General features: G+C 37.0%; 2 protein-coding genes across 2 annotated transcripts in view; both read right to left on the bottom strand.

Annotated features, from left to right (window-relative positions):
- Positions 1 to 582: 582 nt before the first annotated feature.
- Positions 583 to 8,345, bottom strand: LOC311091881 (tissue factor pathway inhibitor). Its single transcript, XM_084128002.1, has 5 exons — positions 8,209 to 8,345; positions 5,396 to 5,527; positions 5,258 to 5,320; positions 1,699 to 1,872; positions 583 to 1,550 (listed from the first exon to the last, which is right to left on the bottom strand). Exons 2-4 carry the CDS (start codon positions 5,505 to 5,507, stop codon positions 1,703 to 1,705), a joined length of 345 nt encoding a protein of 114 aa, XP_083984128.1. The 5' UTR covers positions 5,508 to 5,527; positions 8,209 to 8,345; the 3' UTR covers positions 583 to 1,550; positions 1,699 to 1,702.
- A 170-nt stretch (positions 8,346 to 8,515) lies between these two features.
- The window catches only part of col7a1 (collagen, type VII, alpha 1), a 62,599-nt gene continuing 54,482 nt past the window's right edge, over positions 8,516 to 16,632 (bottom strand). The window contains exons 95-115 of the mRNA XM_084127998.1: positions 16,384 to 16,509; positions 16,141 to 16,212; positions 15,995 to 16,030; positions 14,708 to 14,767; positions 14,575 to 14,619; positions 14,172 to 14,207; positions 13,965 to 14,000; positions 13,528 to 13,584; positions 13,181 to 13,252; positions 12,546 to 12,617; positions 12,081 to 12,116; positions 11,886 to 11,966; positions 11,243 to 11,296; positions 11,107 to 11,160; positions 10,962 to 11,024; positions 10,041 to 10,103; positions 9,835 to 9,951; positions 9,286 to 9,363; positions 9,148 to 9,201; positions 8,963 to 9,011; positions 8,516 to 8,571 (exon numbers count right to left, since the gene is read on the bottom strand). Coding sequence (XP_083984124.1) covers positions 8,552 to 8,571; positions 8,963 to 9,011; positions 9,148 to 9,201; positions 9,286 to 9,363; positions 9,835 to 9,951; positions 10,041 to 10,103; positions 10,962 to 11,024; positions 11,107 to 11,160; positions 11,243 to 11,296; positions 11,886 to 11,966; positions 12,081 to 12,116; positions 12,546 to 12,617; positions 13,181 to 13,252; positions 13,528 to 13,584; positions 13,965 to 14,000; positions 14,172 to 14,207; positions 14,575 to 14,619; positions 14,708 to 14,767; positions 15,995 to 16,030; positions 16,141 to 16,212; positions 16,384 to 16,509 — 1,281 coding nt within the window. The 3' untranslated portion in view covers positions 8,516 to 8,551. The remainder of the gene's footprint in view (positions 8,572 to 8,962; positions 9,012 to 9,147; positions 9,202 to 9,285; positions 9,364 to 9,834; positions 9,952 to 10,040; positions 10,104 to 10,961; positions 11,025 to 11,106; positions 11,161 to 11,242; positions 11,297 to 11,885; positions 11,967 to 12,080; positions 12,117 to 12,545; positions 12,618 to 13,180; positions 13,253 to 13,527; positions 13,585 to 13,964; positions 14,001 to 14,171; positions 14,208 to 14,574; positions 14,620 to 14,707; positions 14,768 to 15,994; positions 16,031 to 16,140; positions 16,213 to 16,383; positions 16,510 to 16,632) is intronic.

Raw genomic sequence — 16,632 nt, 5'->3', positions numbered from 1 at the left:
CTTGATCAAAAAATGATATAGATTAAGACATGGTTGAACTCTGGAGCCTCAAATTTGATGCACAATTGTCAGTGACTGACATAAACTCATTAAAAGGCACAATGACGGATTCCTCTAAAATAACAGAATAAAAATATAAACTGGCACTCAGACGATTTGTTATTAAGCAGGCTTGAGAATTTAAAACAAAATACTCTAACAGATGGACTGGCTACAATGCAGTCAATGAATAAATATGAGTAGAAATGAATATGAAAACAGTGTTTGAGTGACAGCCCTGAAAGAGTAGTAATGAGTGTTCGTTGGCATCTAAACAAGATGGGCCAGAATCATAACTGAATCATCAGATGTGTAACAAGGATTGATGCACAAACAACCAAAAAAGACAACATAGAGTGACAGCAAATTAACAATGAGATACTGTAAGAGAGAACAAGAGAGACTATGTAGTTCTGTCCTACATAAACTACAGGTGGTTACTGGCCTTTTAATGAGGCTCTAGTTGCCATATAAGGATAGTCTTACTATTCATAGTAAAAATGAGAGCTCCAACACCATTAAATTCAGACTTGTTCATTACAATCCAATGAACATTTTGTGTAGTCTCATGTTTATTTTTCCCTTTAAATATCAATGTTTATTCCAAGCAAATGTTGAACACGAAGAAAAGACTGATCACTTTACAATGTATGAATGTCTATTAAAACTGGCAGACAGGGTTTGTCTTGTGCAAATAAAAATGTAAACTGCTCCATCACTTTAAATGAACAGGTCTGTAGGAGTGTAATCCATATACTAAAATGGAAGACAAATACTGAATATAATCAATGAAATACATGAAAACAATAAAATCAATCAACAATATAAAAATATCTTTAAAATAGCACCATTTGTCCAAGTAAACATGCAACATCTGATAATGAAAGAACATTCATTCTCCTTTTCAAGCAGATAAAAATACAGATCTACATTTACAGTACAATTTTGTACAGCATAGACTTATTCTAAGAACGAGTCTAAGATCAATTCTTTAAGAACTGGAAAATTACAATGTATTCTTGTTTCTGTTTTTAGCACCTGAGAAAATGTCAGTGGGTGTAAATATGTGGCATCAAGGATTCAGTGAGAAATTAAAGATAATGTGGTATGCTGTGACTAACTGGACTAACGTACATGTATATTTGCATATAAACTTATTTACCTAAATGCTCTTGTGGATCCGTACATGGACAGTATGTTATGTTATAAACAATGTTTCTATTTTACCTTTGCCTGCAATACAATATATCTAGATGAATCTAGACTGGCAGAAAGATTAACAGATGTTTGGCAGCTCAACAGACACAAAATAAATAAACAAGAAAAAGATCTTTAAGATCTGATCAATATTTAAAATTTGCTTGTCCCATTGAGGAAAAGGTGTTGACATCAATCTTTACCTCGATCTCTTGTGCATGATGGCAGAGTTCAACACTGAGGTTTAGGTTTTTATATTGTTGAGTTAGAGATCCATTTACAGTCAGCTCTTGTCTTCAAGCTAAAACACAATTCTATAACAGAACAGACAGGGTTGTAAGGAAAACCTCTTATAGATAGATGCAGTGCAAAATCTTCTCTATCCAATCCAATTAATAATTCATGAACAAATGTGCATTGATGCACCATGTGTCACCTTCAGCCCAGTGCGTGTTAATGTACCTTCTTATTGTTGCAGACAGAGTTTCTCACACTCTTCCTTCTGTAAATAGCGATTAGCGTTCCCTCCACAGCCGCTGTAGATAAAAGGTCTACAGGCGCCCACCTGAGAGTTAAAGTACCAGCGCAGAGTAAACCGGGAACAATCACCCTCTTCCATGGGCAAGATGCAAGAGTCTAAAAAGACACATGAAATAATGGTTCAATGGTTGAAAGTGTGGGGTCAGGAGGATTTTTTTGTTGTTGTTCAGCAAGGATGCATGCGATTAATAAGAAGTGACAATAAAGACATTTATGTTACAAAAGATTTTTATTTAAATGATTAAAAATGCATTTAACTTTTATTTATCAAAGAATCCTGAAAAAACACGTATAATGGTTTCCAGAAAAATAACCCTCTGGTGCTCTTCGCGTGATGGCCAAAAATTGCTGATTTTTTAAAGGAGTCATAACCTAGTATTACCTTGGATACCCATGCTCTATTATAGTCTTTCAGGCCCTTCTAAAAAAGAAAAGTGGAAAAAAAATAAACACAGAGCTCCTCTGACCCTTATTTCTGAAGGCATTATTGTCTCGCGAGATCTGTTGCGATATTTTGGCTGTCGTGGACGGTCATTTTAATAATGCAAATGAGGGGCGCGTTGATTGGTGGCAGGAAGGAGGGGGGCTGACACCGCAGGTAACTTCAGCATATCATTCCAAAATGACATCATGGCGCAAGTTGTGAATGAACCCGACCTGGCCGCGACCTACGGAATTCAACCGTATATGTATGAGCCAGACTCTGAACCTGAGCTGGAAAGGGAAGACGTAGAGTCGATGGAAGGACGTCTACATCAAGATGTCTCTGAATGGTAAAGACAATCATTTTGACTGAGACATACATTATACCTTTTATTTAATGTAGATTACATTAACGGAGATGTAGTCTACTTTTTTTATCAGCTTACAGTGGTTATTGAGATCAACGTTTGCTATCATGTGGTGTTTTTGCCTTGTTTCACGTTGTGGTTTTTTAGACATTCAATATTTTTCTTCTACAGACATGTAACGTGATCTTTTTCTTTATGTTTATTATTACTTGACTGTTTGTTTTATTTATCTATCCTTATCTATTCTATAAAAAAATCAATACAATTATATGTTGTCATAGTTATATAATATACAATTCTTCGCCTGATATTGCCCCAAATTTGTGAACGATTCCGGCGTAAAATGATTAGCACAGACACCTAACGTTAAGCCAGTGGGAAGGGTTGTAGGAACCGCGTCATTAAAAATGAATTTAATCCACTGGTCCCTGACAGCTTGGTCCGTTCTTGGGAGAGAAAACACATTTACATGTTGATTCTGGCAGTCAACAACAGAGCAACTCACGTGTGCACTACGTTTCTGCATCTTTCGCGACTGAATATGAGGGGGAGAGGGGCAGGGCGGGCTTCCTGCAGCATAGGTCTGCGGTGTCCATATATGGTATATCCTGCCCCGTCTTGACGTCAAGTCGGCGCAGAAATTAAAATCTCGTATTTGAGTGCGCGTGCACGTGGGCTGGTTTACAAACCCTGGGGTAAACAAACGCTTCACTTTTAAATATCGGCTTCCCGGCCAGTGTATAATCGTTAGGCAATCATAACATACATTGATTCTCGTGGAAAAGTGAAAATTACAGGTCATGACTCCTTTAATTTTTTTATTTCAATGAAAGGAATGTACTATATTTTAGTTTGATAATGTTTTTTATTTAATATTTTGTATTTTTAGGGGATTTTATGGTACGACATTACATTTACGCAGTATTTATAATCCATTTATTCACGTTTTGAGCATAGACCTGAAATGTAAATTTCCAACTTAAACTGTCGTAAATCTTGAATGCTTTAAAAGCTTAGAGTTAAGTGAAAAAAGTTCACTTAAAAAAAGTTACAGAATTTTACGTTTATTGTTATGAAAAATGCACAAAAATACTATTTTCAATTTTTATATGAAATCTATATTTAAAAAAACACATTTTATCTAAGCCATAAATCTAAGCAATAAATCTAAACAAGTTGTGTTCCAGATTTGAGCTTGATATCTCAAAAAATTCGCTTTCAGTAAGATTCTGTTTGGCCGCAGTACCAAAAGATTTCACTAGACGAAATATGTCTCCCATTCATTTCCGATGCAGTCATTTTTCGTATTTTTTTCAGGACCATTTAACCTTTTCGAATCATGCCCATGATTTTTTTGCATGTTCACATTGCAAGTGCCAAAACCTTTACCAAATTTTGTACCATTCCGATGAAGTAAAAAAAAAAAAAAAAAAAAAAAATTGATCAAAAATGACCGATAATAACAATAAGAAATGTTTCTTGTGCACCGAATCAGCATTTTAGAATGATTTCTGAAGAATCACGTGACACTTAAGACTGGAGTCATGATGCTGAAAATTCACAGGAATAAATTACATTTTAAAATGTTAAAAAAGAAAACAGTTGCTAATACTTTATTTCGATAATACTTTAGTCCACTTTAGACATTCTACTAACTATAAGTAACTTTGCAGCTAAATATCAACTACCAGTCATTAGAGTATTAGTAGACTGTCTGCTTAATATCTACTTGCACTTTATTTTGATGCTCCCCCAACAGACATTCTAATAACTAGAAATAACTATGCAACTACATCAAAATTATTCCACTAACATGAACCTTAACACCTAACCCTAACCTAACCAGAGTAAGTTGACATGTAGTTGTAAAGTTACTTGTAGAATGCCTAAAGTGGACCATCGAAATTAAGGGTAAACAAACAGTTTTTTAAGTTGTAATGATATTCACAATATTACTGTTTTCTCTATATTTAATCAAATAAATGCAGTATTGGGGAGCATTATTAAGAGGATTTTCAAAAACATTACAAAATCGTACCGACCCCAAAATTTTCAACTACATGCCCAAAAGTATGTGAACCTACCACTAATTTACAAGTTTAGCTTTTTCAGCTACATCCAATATTTCTGTATGCAGAAACATTTCGTAAACAACACATCTATATATCCTAAATTAATGCAAATTGAACAATATGGCGAAAGACTGTCATTAAATGCACACAAGGCAGATTCAACTCTTAAACTTGTCATTATGGCATCTCTATAGTTGAGAGTGCCACAGAGATCTGTAGAAATATCCAGCTCTTTTCTGTGGCGGGACAGCTGCTTGCAATCTCATACTAAGAGCTGTCATGCAGATGAGTCAGCGGGTTTACAGCATGCAGCAGATACAGAGAAAAACAGGAAGTGAGCACAGCAAAGAACAATAGTGTGCAGCAATTACAAAGTGCAAAATTATGATAATCCATCATCAGTTCTGTTAGGGGTTTGAAGACAGTGACATCAACAAAGCAAAAGATGAATACATTCCTACAGATAGCATTTCTAAGTATTCTGTCCCAACAATAACATGGAAAAGCAGTAAAAATGTGAAGAATGTATTAATACAATATGCACCATCAACATTGTTATTTCCACAGTAAAGCTATAGGCAGGCTCTCCAACATGCAACATCATGAGTGATGGCTTACCTTCACCTTTCACCTCTCTTTTTGTCCTTTCAGCTTTTAATGAATCAACAGAGACTGTTTGACCTGCCAAAATATCAATATATTATTCTGTGTCTGCACATACAATTACAAATTTTCTGAAGAAGAAAAAAGGCATACCCTGGCTTTTATTGACAGTGGTGTCATAGTCAGCAATCTCCCCCACTGGAGTGTCATCATCATAGGTCTCTATAGAGTAAATGTGCTCATAGTCTGGATCATTTGTGTTCATCACAACACGCAGCTTTGGACCTGCAAAAAAAAAAAAAAAAAGTGCATAGATGCACAAATAAAGAAAGTTTTTGGAAATTAGAGTTTAGAATGCTGGAATATCGTAGTTTGAAAGCAATCGATGTACATGTGCAACTGGATAATGTTAAATACAAGAATGTATTTAACAGATCCCACTTATTTTCATGGCAGAAACATAGTTTCTGTTTAAAGGGGTAGTTTAAAGAGAAAAATTCATTATTGTCATCTTTTACTCACCCTCATGTTGTTCCAAACCTATATGACTTACAGTACATTCTTCCATGGAACATGATAATGAGATGTTTTGAGGAATGTTGACACTGCTCTTTTTAAAATAATGCATCGTGACCACCACTGGAGAAAAGTGCACTTTACATACTTTAAAAAAAATTATGGAAATATACTTAAAAATATATACTTAAGTGTGAACTGAATGTCATGTTTTGGACATATAAAAGAAATTACTTGAACAAGTATTATAATTTAAATTTATATTAAATGCAGCTAGCTTAAATTTTGAGGTTTTTTTTTTTTACCCACTTCAGTAGGACTTAAATACATTTTTACATATAATTTCATAATGACCTCTATTGTTTGTTGAAATGTGGTTAGTGCACTGCCGAATGAACTGACAAGCATGGTAAACTAAAATATACTTTAATGTCCTGTCAATTAAACCTTGTGTGTCATTTATTTAAATATATTTGTAATAACACATTTGTAATGAAGGCGCAATTTAGTAAATTTAAAATATATTAACTTTGAATGTAATATGGAATAACACTACAGTTAAAATTATAATCACTTTACATGAGCTTAAATATATTAGCAAACATTAAAAGAAGTGTACTTTTTAAGAGCACAACAAAAGATTATGTACTTTAATGTACTTTAAAGTAAAACCTTTAAGTTGACATTACAAAGTGCACTTTAAGTGTAAGGAACAGTGATGAAATGTTATTGTAATCTTTTTAAGTTTTATTAATTAATATTTTCTGCATGTACAGTTTTTTAAATATACTTTTTAAGAATTGACATACACTCACCTAAAGGATTATTAGGAACACCATACTAATACTGTGTTTGACCCCCTTTCGCCTTCAGAACTGCCTTAATTCTACGTGGCATTGATTCAACAAGGTGCTGAAAGCATTCTTTAGAAATGTTGGCCCATATTGATAGGATAGCATCTTGCAGTTGATGGAGATTTGTGGGATGCACATCCAGGGCACGAAGCTCCCGTTCCACCACATCCCAAAGATGCTCTATTGGGTTGAGATCTGGTGACTGTGGGGGCCATTTTAGTACAGTGAACACATTGTCATGTTCAAGAAACCAATTTGAAATGATTCGAGCTTTGTGACATGGTGCATTATCCTGCTGGAAGTAGCCATCAGAGGATGGGTACATGGTGGTCATAAAGGGATGGACATGGTCAGAAACAATGCTCAGGTAGGCCGTGGCATTTAAACGATGCCCAATTGGCACTAAGGGGCCTAAAGTGTGCCAAGAAAACATCCCCCACACCATTACACCACCACCACCAGCCTGCACAGTGGTAACAAGGCATGATGGATCCATGTTCTCATTCTGTTTACGCCAAATTCTGACTCTACCATCTGAATGTCTCAACAGAAATTGAGACTCATCAGACCAGGCAACATTTTTCCAGTCTTCAACTGTCCAATTTTGGTGAGCTCGTGCAAATTGTAGCCTCTTTTTCCTATTTGTAGTGGAGATGAGTGGTACCCGGTGGGGTCTTCTGCTGTTGTAGCCCATCCGCCTCAAGGTTGTGCGTGTTGTGGCTTCACAAATGCTTTGCTGCATACCTCGGTTGTAACGAGTGGTTATTTCAGTCAAAGTTGTTCTTCTATCAGCTTGAATCAGTCGGCCCATTCTCCTCTGACCTCTAGCATCAACAAGGCATTTTCGCCCACAGGACTGCCGCATACTGGATGTTTTCCCTTTTCACACCATTCTTTGTAAACCCTAGAAATGGTTGTGCGTGAAAATCCCAGTAACTGAGCAGATTGTGAAATACTCAGACCGGCCCGTCTGGCACCAACAACCATGCCTCGCTCAAAATTGCTTAAATCACCTTTCTTTCCCATTCTGACAATCAGTTTGGAGTTCAGGAGATTGTCTTGACCAGGACCACACCCCTAAATGCATTGAAGCAACTGCCATGTGATTGGTTGATTAGATAATTGCATTAATGAGAAATTGAACAGGTGTTCCTAATAATCCTTTAGGTGAGTGTACACTAGAAGTGCACATTCAATAGAATTAAGCACTTTGTTTTCACAAGGTCAAACTCCAAAAAGTACAGTAAAAATAGTCCAAATGGCTAACGCAAATTCTTCTGAAACCAGATAACTTTCTGTGAAAAACATCAAGATCCGTTGCACTTGGCACAGGACTCATGGACTTTTGTGCTTTGGAAAAAAGCAGTGTGAACATTCTTCAAAATATCTACTTTTGTGTTCCACAGATGAGAAAAAGTCCTGGAATGAGAGATGGTTGAGTAAATGATGACAGAATTTTCATTTTTGGGAGAACTATTTCTTTAAACTAGTCCTTTCAAGAAAGTAATGAATATGGGACAGAGTGACAGGAATTTTTTAGCTTAGAAGAGAAGTGGATAAACAGATATAGCAGGACGAATTGAGGATAGGACTCACCCTCCTCGTCCCCTCGGGTTAGTGAGCGCTCAGGGGACGTGGAGGAGCGACTTCGGTAAGTCTGCACTTCTACAGGTACCTGAACGTCCTGAACACCTGAGAACAAGCCCACAACGAATTACACAAATGCAAGACAGCAAACCCCATCAGTGAATGCACACACACAGGCATTCATGTGTGTAAAGATGTACTCAAAGTTCATGCACTACATCAACAATTTTGCATGCACAAAACCCAAAGTTTAGCCACGTGGACACAAATCAGAAATTCTCACGAACATTCTCAACAACAATGCTGATGCAATGATAAAATATAAAATGTAGCTATATTGAGGATATATAAGTCACAACTTACCTCCACAAGCTTAGGGAAAAAGAGAGAAAGAGAAAGAGATATGAATTTAAAGATACATAAGAGAGAAAATCAACATTAATCAGAATTTGCATCCTATTTTACTTCTGTAAAAGAATTTACAATGAAAAAAAGGTCAGGGATTGACTATCACATTTATCATTTACCCAGCTGTTCCATATCACAAAGGAGACAGACAACAAATTGAGTTTGCCACTGATGAGGCGGACAAAAGTTTAAAAACAATGTCTAAACAGGATTTTTTCTTTTAGTGCACCAAAAAAGAAAGTTGTTATAGAGGATTCATGTAGATTTCCTGACTTCATGAAGTGAAACGGTCATTGATGGTGATGGAAAATTGTTATAGATGGAGATAAATGACAATTATCAAAGATCCACTCACCACAATGCAGGTTCATCTCAGTTCGAACATAACCCCGAATCTCATCCTCCTTTAAAGAATAAAGAGAGATGTGACCAGCCCTTGAGTCATTCTTACTTATCTTGAGGGTTCAATGTGAGGTAGAAGAATAAATTATGCATAACATTACAATAAGTCATGAATTGTAAAAGTCTGTTTGTTCTGACCGTCATGCCTGGTTCTCCTCTGTCTCCTTTAGGTCCATCAGAGCCTATCTCACCCTGACACATAAACACAAAGAGACACATTTAGCGATGACAGATGTATAGAGAATCAATGCAGGGGTAGATTATGTGTATCGTCACCTGTTCTCCTCTCTCTCCAGGGATCCCTGGTATGCCACGTGGACCAACCATGGCAGGGCCTGCAGGACCTCTTTCTCCCTACAATAAATATTCAATACCTCACATATGATGAACTAACCCTGCCCCTTGTGCATATGAATCAGGGTTTCCTGCAGCGCTATTCAGGAGCAGCACTGCTCTGCACTGCACTACGTAGACACACATCACAGCAAAATAAAACACATTCAAATAAAATAAATAACTTGAGAATTTTACTGTGTTGAGAGAGAAACACTCTATAAAGCATCTCTCAAACAATTGACAAATCAGTCTGAAAAGAACAGCGTAAATGGTCTGAATCATGATCCAAATTGGCACGACAACTCACATCCTCACTGAATTTGCTGATTACTCACTTGTTTGTTGAACCACAGGTTATTATGTCAGACATTAAATGAGCCCAGATTGTTACAGTGATGAAAAAACTAATCCATTGAAACAATGATATGACCTCCATGATTATGTAAATGTCCTTTGCACATACACAGTGGTATAGAGTAAGTTTGATACCTTTTGTCCCTGCAGACCCTCTGGACCTTTACCTCCAGCAGGTCCTTGAGGGCCTGTTAGACCAGGGGGTCCATCCACACCTCTCAGACCAGGAGGGCCTGGGATACCAGATGGGCCCTAAAGAAAGCACTAATAAGTCTCTTCTTTACTTAGATCAACAGCATTAGATTTAAACAGCAGGGAGCTAAAGAGGTTTGCATACTCACCCGGTCACCTTTCTCTCCCTGTGTTCCCTTTGGCCCCAAAATTCCATCAAAGCCTCTGTCACCCTGGGCATCAACAGATGAATGTTGCGCAGTTTGTTTAAAGTTTCATTGCACCTGTTCCACTTTTTTTTTTTATTACAAGGGCTACAGATTATGCAGTTCTATGTTACTGTAAAACAGTTTCAACCATTGTGTTGTCCACTGGCTTATTCAATAGGGTTGTTAAAAGTATGTGAGCAGTAATATTTCCTCAACAGCGAAATATTAATTGGAGCGTCACACTGCTCCACTCACATGCTCTGGTTGGTACCAATCTGATATTAAGATGATAAAAATACAACAATAATAAAATACAGTATCAGTAGTAGACTCGATTCAAGCCAACCGTGATAAAAAATGCTGGTATACACCCATTACATTCACAGTTTTTGTAATACGCACTAAGATTTTTTATGTGTTTGAAAACAAATCTATGTCCACCAAGGACGTATTTTTTTAATCAAAAATACAGTTTTTTCTATTTTAATATATTCTAAATTGGAATTTATTTCTCTTGATAGCAAAGCTGAATTTTCAACTGCCCTTACTCATCTTCAGTGTCATAAGATCCTCCAGAAATCATTTTAATATGGTTTGATGCTCAAATAACATTTCTCTTTATCAAATATAAAAAAACAGTTACGCTGGATATAGGATTCTTTGATGAAAGAACATCAAAAGAACAGCGTTTATTAGAAATCTTTTGTTACATTATGAATGCCTTTACTATCATCTTTGCTGAATAAACGTATTACTGTCTTTAAATAAAAACTTGAATGGCAGTTTTACTGTGGTTTAATAATTGATCAAGAATTGTGAATGTTTGTATTATATCAACCCTTCCCTATTATTCAATATAATCTCAGACCTCAGATGTTTTACCTTGGCTCCAATGAGCCCCTCCTTCCCTGGACTTCCTGTGGGACCTTGAGACCCGACTTCACCCTGAAATAAAACTTGCATTCAAACAAAGATAACAGCAGGAATCACATGCACCCCTCACACACAAATAAATGTGTGTACGTACCTGCTCTCCTTTCCTCCCCGGCAATCCTGGTCTGCCATTAATCCCAGCATCTCCCTATTAACAGACACAATTCATGACTCCCAGCAAAACATTGCGACACAACACAAACATTCCTCAAGCTCTCTTTTTTACTCACCTTGTCTCCCTTTTGTCCGCTTGGTCCACATAGCCCCTTGGAGCCTCGTTCTCCCTGTAAGCAATTAAAGCTCAGTCAACCTGTCAATCACTCAATGTGACAGGGAGTAATGACACTAGAGAAAAGCTCCCAGGAAGGGACTATTTGTAAAGAATAAAATACTATTCATGTGTCAGTCATACACACAAGCACACACACCCTTCAATTACTGTCTTTCTCATTAGTGACAACAGATAGAGGTCTATCATTGATGCTGAATCCAGATAAAAGTTCTTATCTGCTATGTGAGGGTGTGCATCTATGTTGCCGCTGGCTGAAGGGCAGCTAGTACTGTCTGCAGCGGCCCATGTATCCCTGAGAGGAATGATTCATACGCAGTCTTTCATGTGCCTCGCTGCACTCGACAAATCAATTTCTCTACACATGCAGGCACATACACACACAAAAAAACTTTGATATGATGGCTCTATGGTACATATGCAGATGAATATCAGACACAATGGCCTGGAATCCAGACTGTGGAGGAATTATAAGCAGTGTGATCATCTGGTCTGAAGGGCTCCTCAAGGTTACTGATAACGTTTACAAGAGTCAGTTTGAGTTTTAATCAAAGAGACAACCATTAAAATGCACACACACACACCTTGAGGCCTCGCAGACCTATGTGCCCAACCTCTCCCTTCTCTCCTCTCATGCCAGGCAGGCCATCTTTACCAGGTGTTCCCTGTAGAGGACAGATAAAAAAAATGAGAGGTAGTCATAGGGATACAGCTGAGTCTGAGGACTGTATGTGTTATTCATGCACTGATGTTATAGGCATCTGAATAAGAATACACACCGCTTCACCTGGGACACCTGGCTGCCCTGCTTCTCCCTGCAAATGATAAGCAAAAAATTATCAACATGATGTTCACACACATTTATGTACATTTTTAAACACCCAAATGTATTTGTCACAGTTATGCTTAGTTTTGCTTTCGTTTGCCTTTCGTATCAGTCTGTTTAATCACCTATGTTCCTTTGTTCTCCTTTTCCAGCCATAATCAGTTACCATGGATATTAACTTAATAATCACAGCTGTTCATCATTTAGTTCATCACCATGTGTATTTAGTTCCTCTCCTTTACTCATTCTTTGTTCGGTATTGTTTGTGCATACTGTTTCCAGTTGTTGGTTTATGTTTAATAAAGACTGTCGTTATTTCTACCTTCATCCTTGGACTAAAACCGTTACAGTATTCATGTATATGCATGTGTTTATTCATGTTTATTTGTGAGAGAAGAGAAGAGAAGATATTTTTCACCTTCTGACCACCAGGACCACGGGCTCCTTGGAAACCAGAGGAACCTCTCTCTCCTGGCTCACCTCTCAGACCCTACAAATATTAAAGAAAAATCACAAATGAAATTTCTTTCATATATTAGTAATGAGATTAAACAAATATATTGACTCTCCTGCTTATGAGAAGAGACCCTAGCAATCTGACACATATCTTCTCTAGTGTTTCAGAAGAAATCTCATCAACGTCTGTAATCAAAAGTAAGAGATTTCAACATTTCTCAGATTCTTCTAAAACCTTCTAAAGCCATTCACATACATTTTATAGCTCTAACTGTACGTCTCATTTGTGTCTGTATTTATTTCACCTAAGGAATTTTGGGAGAAACATTTAAACAAATAAAAAGTTATGAAACCGCAACCTTTAAAAGGACTCAAAAGAGAAGATTTTAATTTGGGATACACCAATATTAAAATTGTGGCTGAGACCAATAAGCTGATAATTGTTTTTTCATGTTCAAGCTGATGACAACTAAATAGCCCATTTTAAAATTATATACTATTTTGTCTAAAATCAGTTGTTTTAAATGCTACAATAGATTTTAGGCATCACAACATTATATTGTAGTTGTACATAAAAACATGAAAAATTATTTTTACCTGTTCTCCTGGTGGTCCTTCCTGTCCTTTTGCACCCTTTTCACCCTGTGCACCTTTAGGTCCTCGTTCCCCCTGAGGAGAGCAGTGTTCAGTATAACTGATTGGTTTACATCGACCCAATTGATCTGCCTTTAAGCCTGTTGCCTACTGACTCGTTAACAATCTCCAGAATCGATCCTGAGGCAGGCACACATAAATGCTTTATGACCAGTTCTCATAGGCACATGTTCTCAAAAGATAAGAGACCTTCAGCAACCTAACCTTCATTATTGGCCTTTAATTTTTTATAAAGTGACGCAAAAGCGTTTTAACACCTGACACAGCTTCATCAAATAATTTTGACTCACAGTTTCTCCTTTCACTCCTTTCTCTCCTGGAGGCCCCCCCACCAGCAGAGTATCTCCCTTGAAGATTCAAATTCAAATACAAAAATATATAATTAAATATTTTAAAAGAAAAATGTAGTACATCTAATATACAAAATAAACCCCATCAGGGTGGTACAAGACTTGCCATCTGCACATCTGATCACACTTGTAGGGGTTTATTTTACAAAAATGACCAGCTGACTGTTCATGGTCCTGCTTATTATACAGCTACAAATTAAAAAAATGCACATGATTTGAGTTTAAATCATTTTATTACATAAGAAGAATCAAGTTTAATGGCCAAGTTTAGCAGTTATTATTAAAAAATATTCCAATGGACCAATCAGAATCAAGCATTTCAGGGAGCTGTGTAAAAAAGCAGGATGATCAATGCATATTTAAAATAAATAAATCACCTTTTCGCCTTTAATTCCCGGAGGACCTTGCTCGCCCTGTGAAGAATTGGTATATTTAACATTATTTCTAAGTTTATATGACATAAAACATCTGCATGTAAATTAAAGTATTTTATGACATAGTTATTATTTTTTCTTTCTTTTTTTATAGCAGAGTAAAGGACAGCCAAAGACAGATTGTAGCAGCAGACGACAAGTTATACACACCTTATCTCCTCTGTTCCCTTTGCTGCCAGAAGGCCCCTGTCAGTGGGACAGACAGATGAGTAGAGGAGAAATCTTATTTGCTTGAACATTTGTATGCATTTGTAGATAGAAGACGTGCAGCGCAGCAAGAGGTCTTGACTCATAATGGTTTTGAAATTGCAGCGAAGTGGGAGACGAACACATCATAGCCCTGAATATAAAGTATGACGAATACAGTGTGTTCGTACAGCTACCTCTATCCCTGCATCAGCCTTTCCACATCTAGACGAGGGCTCAGATCAATGACACCCATCAAGAGAAACTGACTGTTTCTGTCTGACTGACATCAATATGTAGTGGATGTAGTGGGGTAAAAAATAATGAGCGAATGCTGAATGTTGTGAACAGAAAGGAGTATATTTACAGTAGGGCCTCTCTCTCCATCTGTTCCAGCCCGACCTTCTTCTCCCTAAATAAATTAGACAGATACACCCACCATCACAATCTGATGAGCATACAAGCAAATGAACATAATTTAGATTAGTCATGGACATTACCCGAGGCCCGAGGTCTCCTCGCTCTCCTCTTAGACCTGGCACTCCTACTCCAATTTCACCCTGAATGTGGAGGGGGAAAAGTGAGAAAAGGGGTAATGTACTCTTAAATACTTGTCCAATAGCACCACTTTTGAAAATGCTTGTGTATTTCATTACAAATTATATAATCAACATATATTTGAGTGAAAAGACATTTCAGAATGTCTTAGTATTTGGTATATCTGTATTTTACTTCAGTGACAATATGCACTTAGGGTGGGATGAACTCCATAAGTTGTTTCCAGATTTATATGGGAAACTTGAACTATGAACTATATATTGTAAAATATACTGATATATGATTGAGCAACTCTAAACAGATCCAATCCAGGGCTTGTTTAGGCACACCGTTGTGACTGAACCAGTTAAACTCATGAATAAATTAACACCAGCCAAGCGACAAATTCGAGTAAAAATCGTAAAGACTGTGATTTAATTATGTACATTTGAAGAGTGTCATCTGAAATTTTCTTCTAGAATGATCATTTTTATCAAGCTCGTATATTTAAGTTCAGTAATTTCACTTAAATGACAATTAATAGGTAATTTTCAGTGCCATTTAAGTGAAATTACTGAATTTAAATATACGAGCTTGATAAAAATTATCATTCTAGAAGAAAATTTCAGACGGCACTTAGAGGCTTTTGCATCTGAACTCTTCATTTATAGTTTGACGTGTTTCAGAATGAACAGCATCATTTTGTTCATTTACATGTGTGCAGCTCATAATCTGGTATTTTCAGTGGCTCAGAGAGGCTCGGTTTATAGAAAATGCTGCTCTACGCAAACTCTGCAAGTGCTGCGGGTTTGGGTCATCCATGACGTGCATTTGAAAATGCAACATGAGTGTGCCAACCGTCTTGTAATCAGAATTATTTATAAATCTGTTGTCAGCAAATGAGAAGCTTTAGGTCTTCCTGGAGTTTTCAGCAAAAATAAAAGCTCTATGGTTTATTGATTGAAAGCAAAAAAGGAAGACAGCCATAAATACAGTATTAGTATTGTAATTTTACTGTTGTCTTTTTTTTGTTGTTGCAGCCTTCATTTGATTTATCAGCAAGTAAACTCCTTTGTCATGAATTTTGAATTCTGTTATAGTTGATAAGCTCCCCTTTCTCATGCATACTTGTGCATGACTTTAACTGCTCCTAAATTTTTGACTGTGCTTCTAAAGTTTTTAAATTAGGAACACAGGTGCTCTTAAAAATATTGTAAGAATACCACCCTTAAAAGCAACACATCAATTACCTTATCGCCCTTGAGTCCTGGAAGGCCCGCAGTACCCTAATATGAAGATAAAGACATCACTGAATACCACTCAGTTGGTATTAGACTCAGTTATACTTGCTCTAAGAAACACCTGTATACACATAATTTGATTTCAACATTCTTACAGTGGGTCCTGGTTGTCCATCAGCTCCAGATGTTCCTGGGTTTCCTGTTTTGCCTATAAATCCTTGTAGACCCTTACAACAATAAGAGGCATCAGAGGAATTGTGATCACTGGATGCAGTCAATAGACTGAAAATTCAGCAAGTAATTTTGTTTATTGTATTGAACACATTTCTTTATGTAGTAATAGCCATTCTAAACATGTGTGTCACATTTGTTTCTGTATGTGCAGTTACTCAACTAACCCTCTCTCCTTGTGGTCCAGGGGGTCCTGGCTGACCTGCTTCACCTCTCTGTCCTGCCAGTCCTGGTGTCCCATCCAATCCACGTGGTCCAGGAGGGCCTGGAGGACCTGGAAAGCCAGGGTTACCCTGGAACAGATTAAAAACCTTCGATTTAATATACACACTAGTTTTTAAAATTTTCTGTGGTTGACTATATGACTGCAAAAGCATTGCCATGTGGTCGATTTGCGGTACTATAATTCATGTTTG

The sequence above is a fragment of the Abramis brama genome, assembly GCF_963993115.1.
Source record: "Abramis brama genome assembly, chromosome: 11".
Lineage (NCBI taxonomy): Eukaryota > Metazoa > Chordata > Actinopteri > Cypriniformes > Leuciscidae > Abramis > Abramis brama.
The sequence above is the reverse complement of the archived record's forward strand: the minus strand, read 5'-3'. Positions and strand labels throughout refer to the sequence as shown.

Coding starts and splice junctions, on each gene's coding strand:
- LOC311091881 (XM_084128002.1), bottom strand. CDS start 5,507: ATGAACACAAATGATCCAGACTATGAGCACATTTACTCTATAGAGACC. Junction 5,321..5,395: donor CACTGTCAATAAAAGCCAGG/GTATGCCTTTTT, acceptor ATATTTTGGCAG/GTCAAACAGTCTCTGTTGAT. Junction 1,873..5,257: donor AAGAGAGGTGAAAGGTGAAG/GTAAGCCATCAC, acceptor GTGTCTTTTTAG/ACTCTTGCATCTTGCCCATG.